This window comes from Podarcis liolepis (assembly GCF_965112155.1).
Source record: "Podarcis liolepis genome assembly, chromosome: 2".
Classification (NCBI taxonomy): Eukaryota; Metazoa; Chordata; class Lepidosauria; order Squamata; family Lacertidae; genus Podarcis; species Podarcis liolepis.
The window spans coordinates 88,531,767-88,551,511 of record NC_139555.1 but is presented as its reverse complement, the minus strand read 5'-3'; the positions used below and the strand labels follow the sequence as shown (position 1 = coordinate 88,551,511).

Genomic DNA, 19,745 nt, shown 5'->3' with positions numbered 1-19,745 from the left:
GGGGAGAGAAGAGTGTGGAAATTGTTATATTGGAACTCAAAACCTTTATCCAGCAAATTCATATATATGATTATCCAGGTACTTATAAACCACATTTATCTATAACAAAGAATACAAATATTTCAGTGGTACATGAAAGTACACTAGCAGTCTAAAAACTGATCATATTTCTATACATTGAAGACTGCATATTAATCCCAACATAAGTTCTGGGCTGAATTGGTTTTGCCTGTTTTCAACACAGCCCCCGCTGCCAACAAACAAGAACCCCTCTTATAAAACCTATTTCAATTGAGACCATAGCTAGAAGGTGGAAGGGGGCGGGGAATAGCATGCATACCTATGGCCAACAATGCAGCCTTCAGGTTACTAAAAGAATATTTGTAAAAAAAAAAAAAATCCCTCTTAGTTATTATCCTTAAATAGTTCAGTTATTGTAGTTTGGTTTCCAATATATTAGAGAATGTTGCTCCAAATGAAAGGATTTCTCTGTATAAGCCAGTTTTCATGCAGTGCACTTGTGTGCATACATAAAAGTGTATAACTATTTGTGGAATGCATGGCCCTTCAAAAGGCAGCTTGTTATGTAACTGAGGAAAAGCACTATGAATGGAAGAAAACAGCAGTACGGGTAGGGGGAATGATATGCATGACTGTTTCTTTATATATTGTTGCAAGGAACAAACACCCAGAAGAGGAGAGAAAAAGGGGATACTAAATTTCAAAATGTGAACAACAAGCAGAAGTCAGCTAAAATATTTTTATAAGTTCATTTTATGCAAAACATTGATTCCCGGGGTAGCCCTCCAGATGGTGTTGGATTACATTTTTCCAGCTAGTATGGCTGAAGGCATACTGTACACACTGGCCACCTCTGATTTGTCTATAATAAAGACAAGTTAAGATCAAGGGGATGTAATTGAAGGATGAGATTATATGTAATATTCAGAATCAGACAGAAGAATATCCCTATAGAGGGTAACCATATTTTACTGCACTGGCAGATAAAACACACCTGTCTCCCAAATGCCTTCCAATGCATGTGCAGATGGGGGTTCACCCATCACCATTTGCCACTGGACCAGGCCTTCTCAGAGGTCCAGAGAGGCCCATGCAACTTCCAGCTTTTGAGGCCCATAATAAAAAAAAAAAAAAAAATGACAACACATGAAAATCATATAAGGCACCTAAAAAGCATGGTACATCATTTTTATTTAAAAAAATAAAATAATAAGAAATGTTTTATAGTCTTTTTCTTTGCAAAAACACTAATCATTGAGGAAAATTTAGCTTACATACACTGTCACAGTCTACATTAAACATTGCAACTTTTTTCTAAACTAAGAGGTCCCAAATGCGGGGTTTTTTTTCCTCATAGGGAAGTTGCTCCATCTCCTTAATTATTTGAGTTGCCTTTTTATTTAAGAGCAATTGTATGTTCCAGCAGCCTTGAGGGTTTTCAACGCAAAATCCGTTTCCCAACTCCTTTATGCTGCAAATGTCTGGCACAATGGGGACCTGCCTAAGCTAGACGGCTTTCAGGCAAAAATTTTACGATCTCTGCTACAGGTCCCTAACTGCGTCCCCAACTCCATACTTCTGTTAGAATCTGGTGTATGCCCAATCTCAACTAAAGCATGGTGGACTGCCCTAAAACATTGGCTCAGGATTTCAGTGTTTGATCTAGGGGAGAGTTTGTATCAACATTTGACCAATGAGGAGTTTGTCAGCAAATGGCAGAAAACCATGGCTAGAAAAGCCACCTCTAATGGTCTGTCACCGCCCCCGCCCCCCATCTTTTTTACCTGGGTCATGAAGGCGCCCTAAAGACACTAAAGCAAATATTATGGGATAATACACATAGTGACTTGCGATCTCAATCACACGCAGTCTGTAGTCCATTGGCTGTACAATATGGGCATGTCTTTAAGTTAACACCTTACATTAGAAACTTTACAGCACCAAATTATCGAAGGTTATTCACTGAAGCCAGACTAAATGTCTTTCCTTCTGCAGTGTTGGATGGCAGGTTGAGAGGAGTTCCCTACCAGGACAGACTTTGCTCGTGTGCCCAAGACATTGATTCTATAAAACATATTTTGCTGCACTGTGCGAAATACGAGCAAGCCAGGGTTGAACTGATATTGCCCTTGCTGGTACCTTTCCTGGGAAATTCAGAGGCTCACTATGTGAGGTTCCTATTGGAAGACCAGACAAATGCTAGAAAATTAGCAGTGGCGAAGTTTTTATCGGTGGTTGCAAGACCCAATAATACCTATCTCTAACTCTGAACAAAATACTAAATTTTATCACCACAGGTGAGAGCTGAGTGCAGCGTGGGGACCAAAGGTGGACAAACTACCCCAAAGGAGCACAACATGTCCCCCACCAAAGTAAATACTCCTTCCCTAACACCCTATACACCCCAAACAAGGAGATATCATGATCAGTCACATCTCTTCTTGAAATTTCATCAAGATGACAATTACATTATCTGCTTTGCTTGCCACTCTCTATGAGCAGGAGATGAACTCAACCTGCATGATACAAGTTGTTTATTAACCAAATCGGTTTCTTACAGTTCCAGGGAGAATACCAGAATCTTGAGACACCCGAAAGAACAGCAGATTTATTGCAATGAAAGCTTTTATCTAAGTCTGGTATCTTTACAATGTCACTGGTGTTTTTTTCTTTTTTCTTTTTACCATAGACTGGCATGTATATATACCTTTGGAATCTTTCATTGTGAAAAGTTCCAGGAAATACACTTCGCAGGCCAGACCTGGAAGTCTTCAGGCTTTTCTTACCTGGGACCTCTCTTTAGGCCAAACACACAATTGTGGGCATATTTCTTAATATTAGACCATATGTTTGCATGGTCTTATTGTTCATCCATGACAGATGGCCATCCAACCTCTGCTTAGAAACCTCCAATGAAGGAGAGTCCACCACCTTCCAAGGGAGTCCATTCTACAATCAAACTGATTTTACCGTCAAGCTGGGGCCCAACCCAAAATTTGGATACAGGACCATTGAATGTGTGAACTAGGTGTCATGGTTTACATGAGAAAATCATAGAATCATAGAGTTGGAATAGACCACAAGGGCCATCGAGTCCAACCCCCTGCCAAGCAGGAAAAGAACCAAGGATATCTGTGGGAGGCAAGGCTCTTCAGTTGAGATACCATGTTATCGAAAATCAAGTATTTTTTATAACCTTAATGTAATTAATCTGCTTTAAACATTTATTGCCTTCAGGGGTTCAAAAGTGTAGATAATAGAGATCTGCTTCACAGCATGCATGCTAACAACATTTTTTTTCATTTATTACTCATAGTTCATCATATGAACTCTGAATACAAGTTAAGACATCTAGCATAATAAAAAATATACACTACTTCTGTCACATGTTCTGGAAACAAAGGCAACAGTTTGTATATTTCCTTAGCCAAGAAGATATGTCAGTAGTTTCTACAGCATGTTGAATACACACACACACACACACACACACACACGACAAAAGCAATATTTAAACTGAACCTTAATTTCCCACAAGATTACAAGATAAAATGGGATTTATGGAGCCCCAAGTTCACCTCTGAATGGCAAATACATCTATGCCAATTTACAAAACATGCCTGTTTTGCACAACTATACACTCAATATGATCAGTTGTGGATTAATTTTTGCTTATCTTTTACAAACAAAAATTAGCTTACAATATAAAAAGGTAGTAATTAGGATGAATTACTTTCAAGTAAATCATTGGCAGATTTACTTTTTCTAGCTATACAGCTAGAGTTGACAGCTATGAAACTACATAGAGAAAGAAAAGACTTCTAACATAGGAGAATTTCATTTCTGGCTCAGGGAACCCTGTCAATGGTTCAGCTGGGTTTGTTCACTCAAGTCCTCACCAGTTTACCTACAAACAGGAAGCTTGCCTCATTATCAAGTACACAGTTATACTGATTTATTCAGAATGTGAAATGCTTACTTACCGTCTACATTTGCTAATCGGCTTGCAACCCAGGCTAGACCTCTTACACCTAGAGTCTTGATGCTTAAACCCTGGTATCACTTAGGTTGAAAGAGAACTTAAGAAAACAGGACTCTTGCCAAAACAGAATAGTCTAACCTACTATACTACAGAGCATGTAAACCCGCATTGGAGGCAAGCTTAATGGCAGGACCTCTGATGAGCTTCACATGAATTTATTTAAATAAGCTAATAACTGAGAGATAATTTTTTTTTAAAATTCCAACTGCTCCCCAGCACCTGAAGTCTTTAATGATACCAAACATTGGTTCAGTGCTGTTTAATTGTGTGATGTGGTTTGCCACCCTCATAGCAGTAGAGATGTCTACTAATCAGAAGGATCTCTGTTTGACCACAGAACCACTCAAAGTCTGTTTCAGCACGTATACTAGCAAAAGCTAGAGAACACACTGGGTAACACATATATTTTAATCCATATTTAATTTATTCCAGTTTGGTAACCTAACATTCCTAGCCCAGTCTGCATGCATATCAGGGTTTATTGCAGACACTAGACTTTGTCCAATGAATATATGCATTAGTACTGTTCCTGCTAGAGAACTGAAACAAAGGAGATATTTTAGTGTGATGGATTGTAGGACTGGGAATTCTTGCCCCCCAATTCTATCTACTTTCTTTGCTCCATTTAAAATGGCTTATAATTGTCCCCACATTTGGGGAATGCACTCCTAGCATTCCACCTCCCCCTTGTATAGTATCCAAAATATGCATTTAAGAAGTTCAAATATGCATTAGCTCAAATTACAATGCATATAAACTTGGCCAAACTAGATATTTAGTCAAAAGCAGCCTTGAGAAGTTGCAACTGGAACAATAGCATAGGAAAGAGGTGGATCCTTTTGTCCTCATCAGATATTTTAATGCTCAAAATAGCCCCCACCCAAGCTTCTTTTCCCCTTTAAGGGTACAAAACACACTTTGCCAATCAATACACTGAATAAATCAAGCTTGCTTTACATATCCTGTTTGGCTATAGTTTAGCCTGCAGAGGGCACTCTAGATGAAGATAAAACATTGCATTTGTGAAATCTGTATTCATAGATGGATTGTGAATTTTTAGATCAATCTCTTATCTTAGATTGCCACAAACACAAATGTTAATGTACACTTATTTATATTATGAATATTTACATGATTAGAAATGTGTGGATCAAATAAATTTTACATGAATCAATTTATAGGTAATTTTAAACATGCTGGAAACATTTTAAAGATGTTCATACTTGCAGTATTAACGAAAATGATGTTTCTAGTTGTGAAAACAGTTTTTGCTCTGGAATGAAAAGGGGAGGAGGGAAGTGACATGATGCTAGAAAAAGCAAAAATCCACTTAAAGAAAGCCCCTAATGTACACAGCACTTGTTATTTATTTTAAGGATGTACACCACATTTCTCCACTTCCAAAATGAAAACACTCAGATGCTTATGCAACACCAAATTTTAAAAAAATCTATAAAATACAAAAAGTAGCACTTAAAAACACTGCCATTCTTTATATGCAATATACATTGGGGGGGGGATGCATGTCATTTCAGAACACTGTATGACCCACTCTACTAACAGCAAATATATAAATCCCTCTCCACTAACACCAAATGTAACCTAAATCTTTACATGTGTAGCATTTATGAGCTAAAGCAATAATTCAGCAATATGTCTATTCAGATTCCAGTTCACCCAGGGGTTTAGCTCAATCTTCATGTTGCACTGTGATTTTTGGGTGAAGTGCAGTATACAAACTGAGTAAATAATAAATATAATTATAAAGCCAGGCCCTAAAGAAATCCTACTGCTTGTTGCTAACCACCTCATCTGGAGAGAAGAATTGTAGATACTTGCAGCTGTAGAAATGAATAATGAATTTGGTGTTGTTAGGAAAAGCAACTGTACCACTGATTTCAGGGTCAGCCCTAACATTACGTGGGATGAGGCAGCTACCTCAGGCTGTGTATGCTGGAGGGCAGGAAGCAACAGTGAGGTGCTGGAGGATGGAGCAGTGGCCTGCCTTGAGCCCCTAAGCTAGCCGCCTGTCCTCAAGTGCAGTGATGGATGCTGTCCCTTCAGTACGTGAGATCCAACTGCCAGCTTGGGTGGTTTGTATCCATGAAGCAGGGCATTCGCAACAAGCAGCAAAACAATTTGACAGATATGAATATAAGAGATGAAGTATATGCCCTACATAAATTGGGCTGATGGCAAAATCAACTTCTAAAAAAATGCCAGGGTGTGTGGCCAGTATATTGTAGGGACCACGAGGGGAAAAGAGGCGCAACATGCCTGTGTGGTGGGTGCTTTCTTCACAGGTCCAGAAATTTAGACAGCTGCAGTACAGTACTTTGTTTCTACACAACCAATATTGCATCACCACTACCTGGCCCTTAAGATTCCTTACAATGGAGGCTGCAAGCATTAAGAACAGGCCTTGCTCCCACAACATTGGAGTCCCACTGGATCAGACAAAGGTCCACCATTCTGCTTTACCTAGTGGCCAACCAGGTGCCTCTAGAAACCACAACAATGCACCTAAGCACAATACTTAGGAGAGGAAGTTATAGCCACTTATATGGATGGAAATGCAACCAATATACTCAAGAACATCACTGAACCAGCTGAACTGCTTCCTGGCAGGACAGGATGAAAGAACAGGTTGTGCCACTTCCAACAGACTTGCCAATTGTAACCTGCTCACTTTATTCCACAGAACTTAGTGGGAGCCACTGAGAATCAAATTCCTGTCTGCCAGGTTTTATTTATTATTATTTATTTATTGCATTTATATCACACTTTTTCCTCCAAAAAGCTCAAAGTGGTGTACGTGCTTGACCCCCCCCCCCATCAATCCCCACAAGAACCCTTGTGACTGAGAGGCAGTGACTGGCATCACTTTATGATTATGCTAGAAAACAAATGTCAGAGAATCAGTGATGTCTTATGAATAAATAAGAGTGTTAGGCTTTGACAAAATCCCACAGGACCACAAAATTCACTGGTCTTGGGCAAGTCACTAATAATCAGACTAATCTGTTTTGGAGATGTTTGTTGTATTACAGTTACCTTCTCCCAATTTAATCTCTTACTACCCATCTTTAATTTGCAACGATTATGCATTGTATTTTAACTACCTATCACTCATTCCACAGCAAATGAAAGGAACTTTAAATGCTCTCTATTTTCACTGTTTAAGCCCCAACAAAGCAGCTCTGTTCTGGGAACAAGAGCACAGAGAACAAATACAGTATGTCATTCTCTTATTTTCATTCCTATGGATTTCTTATTTGAAACTACTCCTCTATCCCTCCCCCCATTTTTTTGCATCTCCTGATACAACTGGTAGCTGACCTTAAAGCTGCACAATGCCACAAGCCACTGAACTTTTATAACCTCTGAGCAAACAAACTGTGATTCAGCCATGCTGACAAAAAAATAAGCAAATAAACCAAAACTTTCTGCAAACTCAAACAACAAGGAAAGAGTAACCATAGGACAAAGGAAATAAATTCTCTCTGAGGTGGGAGGATTTATTAAGTTCATTCAAATGGCTGTGTTAAGAAATATTAACAGACCTAACGTAAGCTGATTAGGAAACCAACTTTTACTATATTAAGAGCAGTGAGGACCAAACATTCCAATTTCATAATCAAAGTACCTCATTCCATATTTGCCTGCTAATACTACCAATAAATGCACGAGCTAGATAGACAGAAGAGAGGCAAACTCTGTTTTAACTAAAATATAAATGCTACTCAATGACAAACCTGTGTTTTACCCTTCTGAAATTCTAACATGTTCATGCAGATTGAATTTCAGTTTGTTGCTAAAGCAAAGACTGACCTCAAAGCCCTAAGGGGGGGAAATCACTTTGCATAACTACAAACAGCTCTAATGAGGATGAAAAGGGACAAGAACCTTTTGTATTATGATTTATTTCATAGAAAAGGGCAGCTTTATGATGCCCAATTATTCTTCCATCATAAAAAGCAAGCAAAAAAAATGTACACAAACACACCGTTTATTACTGGCACTATTTATATGACACAAATGGATCAAAAAACAACCACCATAAAACCATTTCAAGTCCATCTCATTACAGTTCCAAAACAGACCAAGCAGGCATGCACAACAGAAAAGGTAGGGCTAAAGTCATTCATCCAAGCCTCACACTTTCCAATCCTTCTACAGGATGAATATGGTTTATGCCTGCTATATATTTCTGATATATTTCATGCTCTCGGTCAGCCTGGATAACCAGGACTTTAGCGTAAGTCTACGACACAATGCACAAAAATAGCAGACAGCAGCTATTTCAAAAATGAATGGAGCATCTTTTGAAGGAATGCTTCATTGCATGTATTCAATGCCTATCTGCATGTTGAGCTTTCTCTCACTAGAACTTTAGCAAAAGCACCACTAAAGAAGGGAGGGTAACAAAACATACTGTATCAGAAGAGGATGTCGAGGTTTCCATGCTGGCTCTGAAACAAGCAAAAGAACGTGCAGTAAAGCCGAAGGCTTCTCCCTAGCTTGAACATGCTGTCCTAGAGAGTAAGGTTAAGCAGAATGTTGCTCTAGCCTTGTTAGACTGAATTCTGTCCTGCCAATGCAGTATGAATAGAATATGAAGCAGGGGCACCCTAGGCATGTTGGCAGAGCTCTGAGTGGATGTTCCAGAAAGAGAGGGCGACTCCTAACAAGCAAACTGCTCTGTGTGTCACATGAACAATCTTCAGCTGTGTCACGAAGCCCACTAAAAATATTCCCAGCCTCTGACAGAGAAAAACAAAGCTGGAGTTCCTTTTTTTTGTAACAGAACTGCAAGCAAGGATGATTTCTTCCTTACAGATATAGGAAGAACAACACCACATTTCTTTTTTACCCAGAGGGAAGGCAAAAAAGCTACACCACAGACTAATTACATTTTAGCTTTCATAGTGGTGACTTGGAAACAGCTCCCCCCATCCCATATGAACATACCTGCCTCCATCAACACCCACACTTGGAGTTCTGGGTTTCTGTGTCTCCATTTTCTAAAAGATGTTAAGTGGTAATTTGGGGCAGTGGCATCAAAACTATGCAACTCTCTCCATAGGGAAACTTACTTTACTTGTCCTTTGATGGCCTCATGATAGCAGGCTACCTTATCTTCTTTTTAAGAGAGCCCTTGAACTTGCCTGAGTGATCTTTCATGATAATTTGACTGTTGCATTTATTATTAACCCTCCATACACACTGGCTGTGTTAGCACATCATGTTAAACCAGGGGTCATAGCCCTTTTGGCCCATAGGCACATCTGCAAACTGGATAAATTGTAATGGGCACCCCTGCCACCCTGCTACTAATCACATACTGAAACCCGCTCTATTGGCTAAAACAGACTGCTTCTTTCAAGCCATTTCATGGGTGGGAGGGGTGTGGTGGGGAAGTGGCTCTGTGGGCACAATGGAAGGCCTCTCTGGACACACATGCAGGTACCATGCTGGTAACCCCTGCAGTAAACCATAGTTAACATTTGACTAAGGTTTAGTGTGAAGAAGTGGTACATTGGGGCATGCTGCTCAAAAGTGTCTGCTTTGGCCTTACCTGGGCCACAAGGAACAAACCAGAAGGTTTTGCTTCCTTGCAAACAAACCATGAGTGGTAGCCAAAGTCTTTTTAGAGAAAACTACCTGGAGTTTAGACGACACAACATGCCAAGGTTTGCTGCTCCTGAGATGGCAATGGATTTTGTGATGTATCTACCAGCAAGCTGCACATTCATATTAACTATAATAATTCACAGGACCTCGGTTTATGAGGGCTTTTTTGCAAGGATTTTTTTTGCCTATGCAGCTAGTGACAATGAATCAAACTTGTTAAATTCAGCTACTTCAAGATCAGAGCAGCTTCCATCTCCTTCTAGAACAATATTTTAGCCAGTTTCTATTCTTGTTAGATCAGAAAAACATGGTGAGGATTGATGAACCTGCTTCTCCATCCCATACCCAAATAAGAGTAATGCTTACTGCCAAGTCTTCAGGAACAAATTTAAAGGCACAAGTGTTTAGTTTACTTTTCTCCCACTTTTTAAAAAAACATTTAACACAGTTTACAAAATTTAATATGTTGCAACGGAACAGGCACAGGAAAATAAATACCAACAATCCAGAATATAAAATTAGCGCCAACCAGATTCTTGGTACTGTTCTCTATATTCGTAGTGTTCTCTTTTGAAGATTTCTAATTTCTAATGTTTTTCACACATACCTATGTTTTCAACTCAACTGGTCATTCAATTTCATCATCATTTCACAGAATGACAAAGGATTCCTTTGGCGCCCAGAAATCAGGACTACCTTATCACTGTTCAAAAAAACAGCCATCAACAGGTTTACCACACCGATCAGTCAATCACCCATTCCCACCACCCTTCTGAGCAATACCCCTCCCCACCCTCTCACTATATATAAGAGTCTGGTAACTTCTGTTTCTGTGTATCTGAAGACGTGTGCATGCACACGAAAGCTCATACCAGTAACAAACTTAGTTGGTCTCTAAGGTGCTACTGGAAGGAATTTTTTTTATTTTATTTCAACTACAACAGACCAACATGGCTACCTACCTGTAACTAAAAAAGATGACTTTTTAAAAAGACCACTGAATTTAGAAGAGATGTTTTGAATTCAAGTATAGTAACACATATCATGCAAAGCACTCATTCAGTTCAGCTGCTAAATTTTGAACTCTAAATACTGAAACAATGTTAGAAACATCCACACTCAAACAAATCAGGAAAACACCTTAAAAACAGCCTTCTCAAGTTAAAGAAGGGTTCCTTCAGTTGTCTGAAGCAGAACTAATTCTACATCAGCAGATGGAGCTCTAGTCTAAGGGTGGGATTCAATGCTGCACTAAGGAGCTCATTCAGGCATTGCAAGCATTTCTGCTTGCCAAATGGAACAATCTCCCCCCCTCCTCACACTGTGTGCTGTTCTGAGGTTTCTCCCAACCTTCTCAAACAGATTTCAGAAGGGGCAGGAAGACTCCTCTTAGAGGACTCACTGTGCTGGCTTCTCCTAGTGCAACAACTTAGTTGCATTCAACCCCCACTATTCGCTGCCTCCACCTATGTAATTGCTCCTTTGCGTAATTGTTAAATCTCAGTGTAATTTATTGTCCCTTTTGTTAATGTAATGTGCACATATATGGCTCAATACCCAATAACAATACTAATGGTAATAAAAGGCACACATCATTTCAGAATTTGCATAAGAGGCCTTACTAAAAGGCTCTAAGGCTCCCAAAAGAAATAAGATTATTATTAATCATGCAAGAAGCCTTTAAAATAGGTGTGGCTTAATAAAAATAATATTTTCAACAAGCAATAAGCAAGGTGTACAAGTTCTATACTATCATGCTTATTCTTGTTCTGTAGCTAAAAAATACTTTGTCTATTACAGATCAAATACAACCCAGGAACACATGATCCAACCAAAGTAAAACTTTCAGTTCCCTGTTCACAGAGTTAAAGCACATACAAGTCTCCCATTAAAATCAATCAAATCTAAAAATGTTCAGCCAACTGTAATACATCCAATGCACTTATGACAATGTGAACATAGAAACAAAGAACATAGAATTGTAGAAAAGACTCTGAGTATCATCTAGTCCAACCCCCTGCAATGCAGGAATATGCAGTCATCCCATACAGCAGGCATGTTCAAAGTCTGTTTTGGGGGCCTAATGTAGCTCCCATGGCAGTATATGTCCTGGGATAAAATTCTAAAAAAAACAACTCAGCAACTTCAATCCTAAAAAAAAGGTCAACAGCTTTGGTCGGCCCTCTTCATGTTCACTTCATCAAATCTGGCCCTCTTTGAAAAAGGTGTGGGCACCCCTGCAATACAGGGATCGAACCAGCAAACTTGGGCATTATCAGCATCACACTCTAAACCAGTGTTTCCCAACCTTTTTTGGGCAAAGGCACACTTGTTTCATGAAAAAAATCTCGAGGCACACCACCATTACAGCCCTGTGACGTCAGCGCGCAGCGTCACGCCGGGAGGGACATGAATTGCTAGCAAATTACATAATCACCTCCTTGAGGGCTGGCTCATCTTCTCCGAAGGCAGAACCCCATTAATTAACAGCACAGACTCACACCATAGCCAAGACGAGGGGGGAAAACCTCAGTCATGCACAGTCATGCACATGTGGGGGCTAAATGAGGACGAAGACCGGGCAGAGAGCAGGGTTCAAATCACCCCACCTGACCAGGACAATCCCTGGGTGCTCCCTTGGGCCACTCGCCTGACCCACCTCGCAGGGCTGTTGTTGCGAGGATAACACGGGGAGAACCACGCGCGCCCCTGGGAGCTCCTTGGAGGAGAAAGCGGGCGATGAATGCAATGCACGAAATATATGAGAGGCGACCAGGTTTTGCAGGTGAGGGGCCCCCGCCAGCCTCCGCTTCCAACACCCGGCGCAACGACGCCGAAGTTTTCCCCCGGGCTCGGCTCAGGGAGCAGCGCTGCTCCCCCCGCGGCTCCCCTTCGCCCTCCCGGCTCCTTCTGCCGCCCACTGGGGACCCCCCTAACCTGCCAAGTCCGGAGCGCCGGTGGAAGTTGCATGCATGCATGCAGGGCGCCGCGTTGCCATTGCATTGTGCTGCACTCCATGCAACGCCTGCACGCATGCATTGCCTTGCACGCCCGCCAAGGGGTCTCCCCATGGTCCGATGCGTCCCCTCCGGCGCGGATGCAGCATTGCAAAAATAAAAAACCCCCGATGCAGCCTCCGCCTCTGCCGCTCCGCCTCCGCAGGGATCCCCGGGCTCCATCCTGCCGCCTGATCTCCGCAGGGGCGCAGGCAGGCTGCGCGGGGTCTGCGCGGAAGAGCCCCTGCCCGCCCGGCCGCCGCTGCGCTCATTCCATGGCCGGGAGAAGAGCGCTTCAAACAAAACGCCTGGCCCGCCAGGCCACGCTGGGAAACGTAGTTCGCGCACCCCGCGCGGGCGCGGAGCCCAAGGGCGAGGGGACTACGGATCCCGGCAGCCCCCGCGCCGGGGACGGAGGGGGAGAGGCCGGGTGCAGGGATGGAGGGACGGGTGGGTGGGCGAGTGAGTGAGTGGCAGCCGCCAAGCCTTGGCCGAGAGCCAGGAAGGGCCTCCCCGGAGGAGGAGGAGGAGGGAGGCGCAGAGCGGGAGGGAGGGAGGGAACCCCAGGGGTCATCTAGTGACGGTGCCCCAATCAAAAATTTGACTTTAAAAAAAAAAATCTTTCGCATTTTTTAATTTTCCCGCGGCACACCAGGCAACATCTCGCGGCACACTAGTGTGCCGCAGAACAGTGGTTGGGAAACACTGCTCTAAACAATTGAGCTATTCAGGCTCTTCATCACAGACTGAGTTTGACGGGGGGGAAACCCTTAAAATTAGTTCAAATGACTAGCTAAATACTGGCCACACATTTTAAAAATAATTTATTGGAATTAATCCTGCAATAGGTTAGATACATATTATACACTGGTTTTATTTATGACAACTAGTTTGCCAGAACACACAATTTAAATTTGGTATGAACAGGTAGACAAATTCTAGCCATCTGTATTAACCAAATCATTACTGGAGACTCTGTTTTTGCAGCAGTGTGACAAAATACAAAAGACACTTTAACACAATATAGCCTTCAACTTCTGGCTTTGCCTCCATGTTAAGGAAGAAGATATGAAATAATAAAGAAAAGTGTATTTCAGCCAATAAGCTACCCTACACTGGATGCCTTCCAGGACAGATTGACAGAGTTCACACCAAGCATGAACCCAGACACCTATTCCCTTCAAAATTAATCACTGCACCCCTCTTCACAATAATTTTATTTTGAGTCTTTTAAAGCTGGTTGCTTATGAAGATCCTATCACAACTTTAACTAATACTCTGTATCTGACTGTCACATCATTTTCACTACCAAAAGGTACTGAGGAAGCAGGAACCCTTTCTCAAAAAGCCTTGTCTCCAAACTAAGGTATCAGATACAAGCCTCCTCAAGTTACTATACTATTAGTTAAAAAATTCCATCTGGTTAATTAGGGCTGTTAGACTGGAGGGATGCAGAGCTGCACAGAGCTACAGTAAAAGTTTTTGCACCAGAGCACATACTAAATAATTTGTGGTGAATTTTGAGCCATTTGTAAAGTCATCATTACTGCTCTTCGATAAAAAACATATATTCTATAGGGAACTTCCTTTCGGCTGTTCTAGAGAGAGTTGGGAACAATGTACGTTAACAGATGCTTACTTATGGACAATAGTTTTTTTTCTGCTGGAACATACACTATTTTCTTGCTTTCACCAACAGTGTATAGCAGTTAGAGGGGAGGGACTAAACATCCCCATTCACCTGTGCTGTCCACAGCCTCTCAAATAAATTAAGCAGGCATTTATTTAACAGAACTAGTAAGAAATCTTGCACTGACAGTAAGTGATGGCTGGAGTAGAACTTACATGATTATTCAAATATTAATTAAGAAACGTAAGCAGAAACTTATGAAATATATATATCAATAAGGATGAATAGTTCACGTAAGGCAGAATTTGGAAAACAAGATGCCATTTGAAACACATTTGCCAAGATATTCATTTGCAGCTAGAGCTTTCTGGCCAAATGTTAAGCTAACTTTATTCCCAAGTGCAGCACAACCCCCAAGGGAAAGATGAATTGAAACAAACAGCAGGGTATGAAACAGTAAGAGAGAGGTGGAAATAATACACATTAGAAAGGCCAAACTTGACACATTTTAAAAAAGTTATTAGAATTTGTAGTTTCTAGTGACAGCTTTATTAAAATATATATTCATGCAGCTGCAGCAGACCCACTTCCACATTCCATTTATGAGGTATATGACTAATGTTGCCAACTTTTCAGGCAAAGCTCCTGTATCTTTAACAATTGCCTCACATACAAAAATACTGGAAGAGAAATTGTCCCACAGAGAAAAGTGATGCAATCCTTAGCGGGCGAGGCTTGGGACTGCAGTCTGAAGCTGAGCTTTCCTGCTACATTCTGCATATTGGATCTCTGTTAAAAAGGCATAGGAGCCAAAACTGTAATTTGGGCTAGCATATTGGAGACTCTGCTTGAGTGCCTGAGCTCTGGAATGAGCTCACTTTGCAATTTAGCATTTATTAACTGGACTTTTATTCTCATGGACGACAGAGGCAACAAATGCAAATGAACTGGCTGCCCAGTTCTTCAACTGCCCAAATTTTGCTGAGACAATCACAAATTTAAAACTCCTTTCTCAGGGAAACACTACCCCCCCCAGTCTCCAACAGTCCTCATTTGCCTATGATAGCTACTGCTGAAGCCCAGAGTAGAAACACAAAGAGGTTTCCTACTAGAGTTGTATTCTTGATATTATTTATTTACATCAGTTTATTATATAGGATTACAGGTGGGGCTATAAACTTAGTGACAGGGCACATGCTTTGCATACAGAAAGCCTTGGGTTTAATCCAGAGCAGGTAGGGCTCACATCTTACGCTCTCCCCTTCCAGTGTGGCTGCAGATGAGTTTGGAAGCTTTTACTTCCACTTCAGATGAACCACACAGCTTGCTGTGTCACCTGAACCCAAACTGCAATTAAGACTAACTGGTAAGTGGAAAACTAATCAACCATAATTTACAAAGCTGATTTGTTTCCACTAATCAGTTTAAAACTAACAACAATTTAGAGTTTGGACAACACACTACATTGTGGTTAATGTAAACAGGAGGTCTAAACTTCCAGTCTCCGTTTTATGGTTGTGCTGGAGGCAGAGAGGGCCATTATGTCTTATACATAATTTTATTTATTTCCTACTTTTCCACAGTTCAAACATGCTCAAGGTAGATTACAACATGGAAAAAATATGTAATAACGTAACAAAATTAGTCATAAACAATAAACAAAACATTAAAAATACACAACCAAACTGAAAAATCTCCACATAAATCACAATAATATATATAATAAAGATTTAAAAAAGCATTAACAACACCAACACCCCCCACAGCCAAAATCCCCCAAACAACACCCCAGACCAAGAGTCAATTCAGCAGCCTCAGCTACATATTTGTAGCTGGAGTCAGTTAGGGCCCCATGCCCCCAGGTGAGGTGGAAAAGGCCTACAAGGCAGGGAACAAGTTTTCCAGGACTCACAAGCAAGTTATCTTATCCTTGTGACACTAAACCATGACTTAGTGCTACATGCAGGCTTGTGTGCCATCTGGAGCCAACTGCTTGCCTGCACTTTTAGTTTCCATTTTCAGCTTGTGGCCCATTTGAATCTAGACCAGGCTTCCTCAAACTTGGCCCTCCAGATGTTTTTGGCCTACAACTCCCATGATCCCTAGCTAGCAGGATGATAGGAACTGTAGTCTCAAAACATCTGGAGGGCCAAGTTTGAGGAAGCCTGGTCTAGACTGTGTTGCCTACATCACACCAGATGGTTGAGCTGCCCCACTCACCCACCCATGCATAGTCCTCATGTTTAAATATGTTTGCTCATGTTCGCTGTCTCATCAGCAAAGCATAGGAGGGTATGTCCATGTAGGGTTTGTGGAGAACATCTATAAATAATATGGTTTCTAGTTTGGAATTCCAGTGGATTTGGATTATTATTATTATTATTATTTGGTCTTTATATAGTTGTGACTTGACTGAGGGTAAAGGAAGAAGTGGTAGGAAACAGGCAAAGATGGCACAGCAAAGAGCCCTAGCTCTTAAGTAAGGCATAAAAGAAGATTGAAGGGGAAGGGGGAAGGAAAACACCTGGCATTTTTAAATAAGACAGCTCCAACTCACCTCTCTTTTTTCAGGGTTGGTCTGCATGGCTTTTAAATACAGCCTCCTTCTGTTCCTCCAGTCCTCTTCTTGGCATAATTATGCCTGTATCTACATTGCTGTATTAAAATTCCCAGCCAATGTTTCAAAGCACATCCTTGTTCTGCACTACAGAAGTAGCTGAATTGTTCAAGAAGAACATATAGCTACAGTGATCAGTCTCTAGAGCAAGGTTGCCAGACATCCCTAGTCCTGAAGGATTTGACTCTCTTGTCACTCTCTCACTGTTACATATATCACCACTCTGAAAATCATAAAAGCTTTAGCCGTTGCTTTTGTTGAAAAAAGACAGAAAGAAAAACGATACAAATATATGTACCGGGGCTGTGTGCTATCCATTTCAAATTCTGAGCTTAAGAACCTTTAATTCGGAACTCCTCTTTTCAGCAACTGTTTTTGTTTTGTTCCTTTGTTTGGATTGTTTTTAATATAAATAGATCAAGGATGGTGGGATTAATGGGAAGGTGGTTTTAAGTGGGGCAGAAGATGAACGGAAACTAAGGCAGGGAGTGGAGAGAAACAAACAGGTGAACAGGATATGGAAGATTTGATTTATTGGTTAGTGAAAGTCACGCCTTGTCTTCCTTTCCCTCTAACTTCTTACTTGTCAAGATCTAACATTAGCAAACCTCCAATATTTTCTCCACAATCAAAGTCTAGATACATTTTGGAAAAACTCTTAGGATGCCAAATTATGTGTTGAATATGAGATTCTGAAGAGCGGAGTCACAATCTCACACTTGCCAAGTTACATATATGACCCTCTAAATTTTGACTGTGATTTATAGAAGAAAAGTCTTTTTGAGTTTACTTATCTTTTACAGTATTAGTATTCCACCAAAAGAAACGTCATTAGAAGTTAAGAAATCAACTGCTTCTGAAAGACCTGCCCTTCAAAGACAGAGCTTCACTGGCCAATTCAACTTAACAAATGAAAGCAGGGGCTCTTTACAAGCCACCAAAATATAAATCAACTTGTCTCCTTAGGATATACAAGAGTAAACCTATCACTTACTGAAAAGGAAAAGCAAGGGAGAGAGCTCTTAAGTGTAATTAGGCATAAAACATGTTTAAGAACTCAAGCCAGCAGCCTAAACAGTAGCAACCTAGGTCCATGGAGGCTCTGAAAGAAGCAGAATGGCATCTCCCAAGAGGTGGATTATGCATAAAAGGAGAACAGCAGTTTGAACATACACAAGTTGTTTCAGGCGATTAGACAGCAGATTGGAAAGGAGTGATATGTGATATTGGCAGAGTTGCAGTGAATATGAGTGAATGATGATACTTCATGTGTGCAAAGGGCACACCTGTGCTGCAATCTCATTAAGAACTATCTTGTTCTGTTCTCAAAGCACCCCAAAGCTAACATGGAGCAGGATGAGCTTGTTAGAGGTTTGAGTCAGCTTCTAGCTGTTTGACATCCATCTGTCTTGGGAGACAATGGAGCAGTGCACCTTTGGGGGTGAAGTCATAAGGGTACCATGTAGGCAAATGTGGTACAGTTGTCAGAGAGCTGGACTAGAATGAGGGAGACTCAGGTTGAAAATCTCACTCCACCATAAAGTTCACTGGGTGACCTTGCACAATATTCTCTCACAGCCTAACCTGCTCCACAGGGTTGATTTGAGGATAAGATTGGGAGGAACTACCGTATTTTTCGCCCCATAGGACACACCTAGTTTTTTTGGGGGGAAATAAAGGAAAAAATTTTTATTTCCCCCCCAGGTGCACTCCGCTAATTCTGAAGCTTGGGGCATGCTAAGCTCAGCGCGCCCCAAGCTTCTGGGCGCCAGCAAGGTCTCCGCTAGCCATGGGAGAGCCATGCGGCTCTCCCACGCTAGCGGAGCGCTGTGCAAATCCCGAAGCTTGGGGCGTGCGGAGCTCAGCGCGCCCCAAGCTTCTGGGTGCCGGCAAGGTCTCCGCTAGCCGTGGGAGAGCTGCACGGCTCTCCCACGGCTAGCGGAGCGCTAATCCCGAAGCTTGGGGCGTGCTGAGCTCAGCACGCCCCAAGCTTGTGGGTGCAGGCAAGCTATCCACTAGCCCTGGGAGAGCTGGGTCTCCCACGGCTAGCGGATAGCTTCCTGAAGTGCGCACCGACCCCCTCGCTCTCCAGGCTTCAGCAAAAGCCTGCACGCGCCCCATAGGACGCACACACATTTCCCCTTCATTTTTGGAGGGGAAAAAGTGTGTCCTATAGGGCGAAAAATACAGTATATATGCTACCTTGAAGGAAACGTGAGATATAAATGTATATGCCTACTGGATTCCAGCTTCCAAGCAGATGGGAAGCTCTCATTTATAGTTCATGTGGTCACTCTACTAGAGGCAGCTGTAATCCTGTTGAGGCTTTCTCTATGGAAATGGCTTGGAGGTTACTTTCATTGGTTCTGCTCAAACAGTAGCTTGTGTGTAGGAGCACACGTTTGTACTTGTAGTGGGTGCGAAGACTGGTGCAACAAGAAAGTCAATTTAAATTGTGAGGGCAAAGGGAGAAAACACTTATTTGAAGCTATGCCTTTACAATAATATATCTTTCCGATTTCTGTTGTAAAATTTACCTCAGACATATGCCAAAAGACACTAACCCACTTGAAGGATGAACAACTAATGAAAGCAACAAAAGATGATTGTGCATAGGCAATTTCTTGTTTTTAAAAAAGCCAGTATCAAATTACAATCTATTCAACTTCTGATTTTTTTAAAAATAGTGTTTTAAATTTCCAATGTTATAACAGAAGAAATAATCAGTACAGTGGAACCTTGGGTTGCAAACGTGATCCGTGCGAGAGGCATGTTCACAACCCGCAGTGTCACGTCTATGCGGGTCGC

At 41.5% G+C, this 19,745-nt stretch overlaps 1 protein-coding gene across 6 annotated transcripts in view; it reads right to left on the bottom strand.

Moving 5' to 3' along the window:
- The window catches only part of TMCC1 (transmembrane and coiled-coil domain family 1), a 112,654-nt gene that overhangs the window by 28,617 nt on the left and 64,292 nt on the right, over window positions 1-19,745 (bottom strand). The window contains exon 1 of one of the 6 annotated variants that reach the window (XM_083492790.1): window positions 8,496-8,744. The exons of 4 other annotated variants lie outside the window; for them this stretch is intronic. In XM_083492790.1, coding sequence (XP_083348916.1) covers window positions 8,496-8,525 — 30 coding nt within the window. In that variant the 5' untranslated portion in view covers window positions 8,526-8,744. Of the gene's footprint in view, window positions 1-1,015; window positions 1,058-8,495; window positions 8,745-19,745 lie in introns of those variants that run through there. One more of the 6 variants, XM_083492791.1, reaches the window with a different exon arrangement.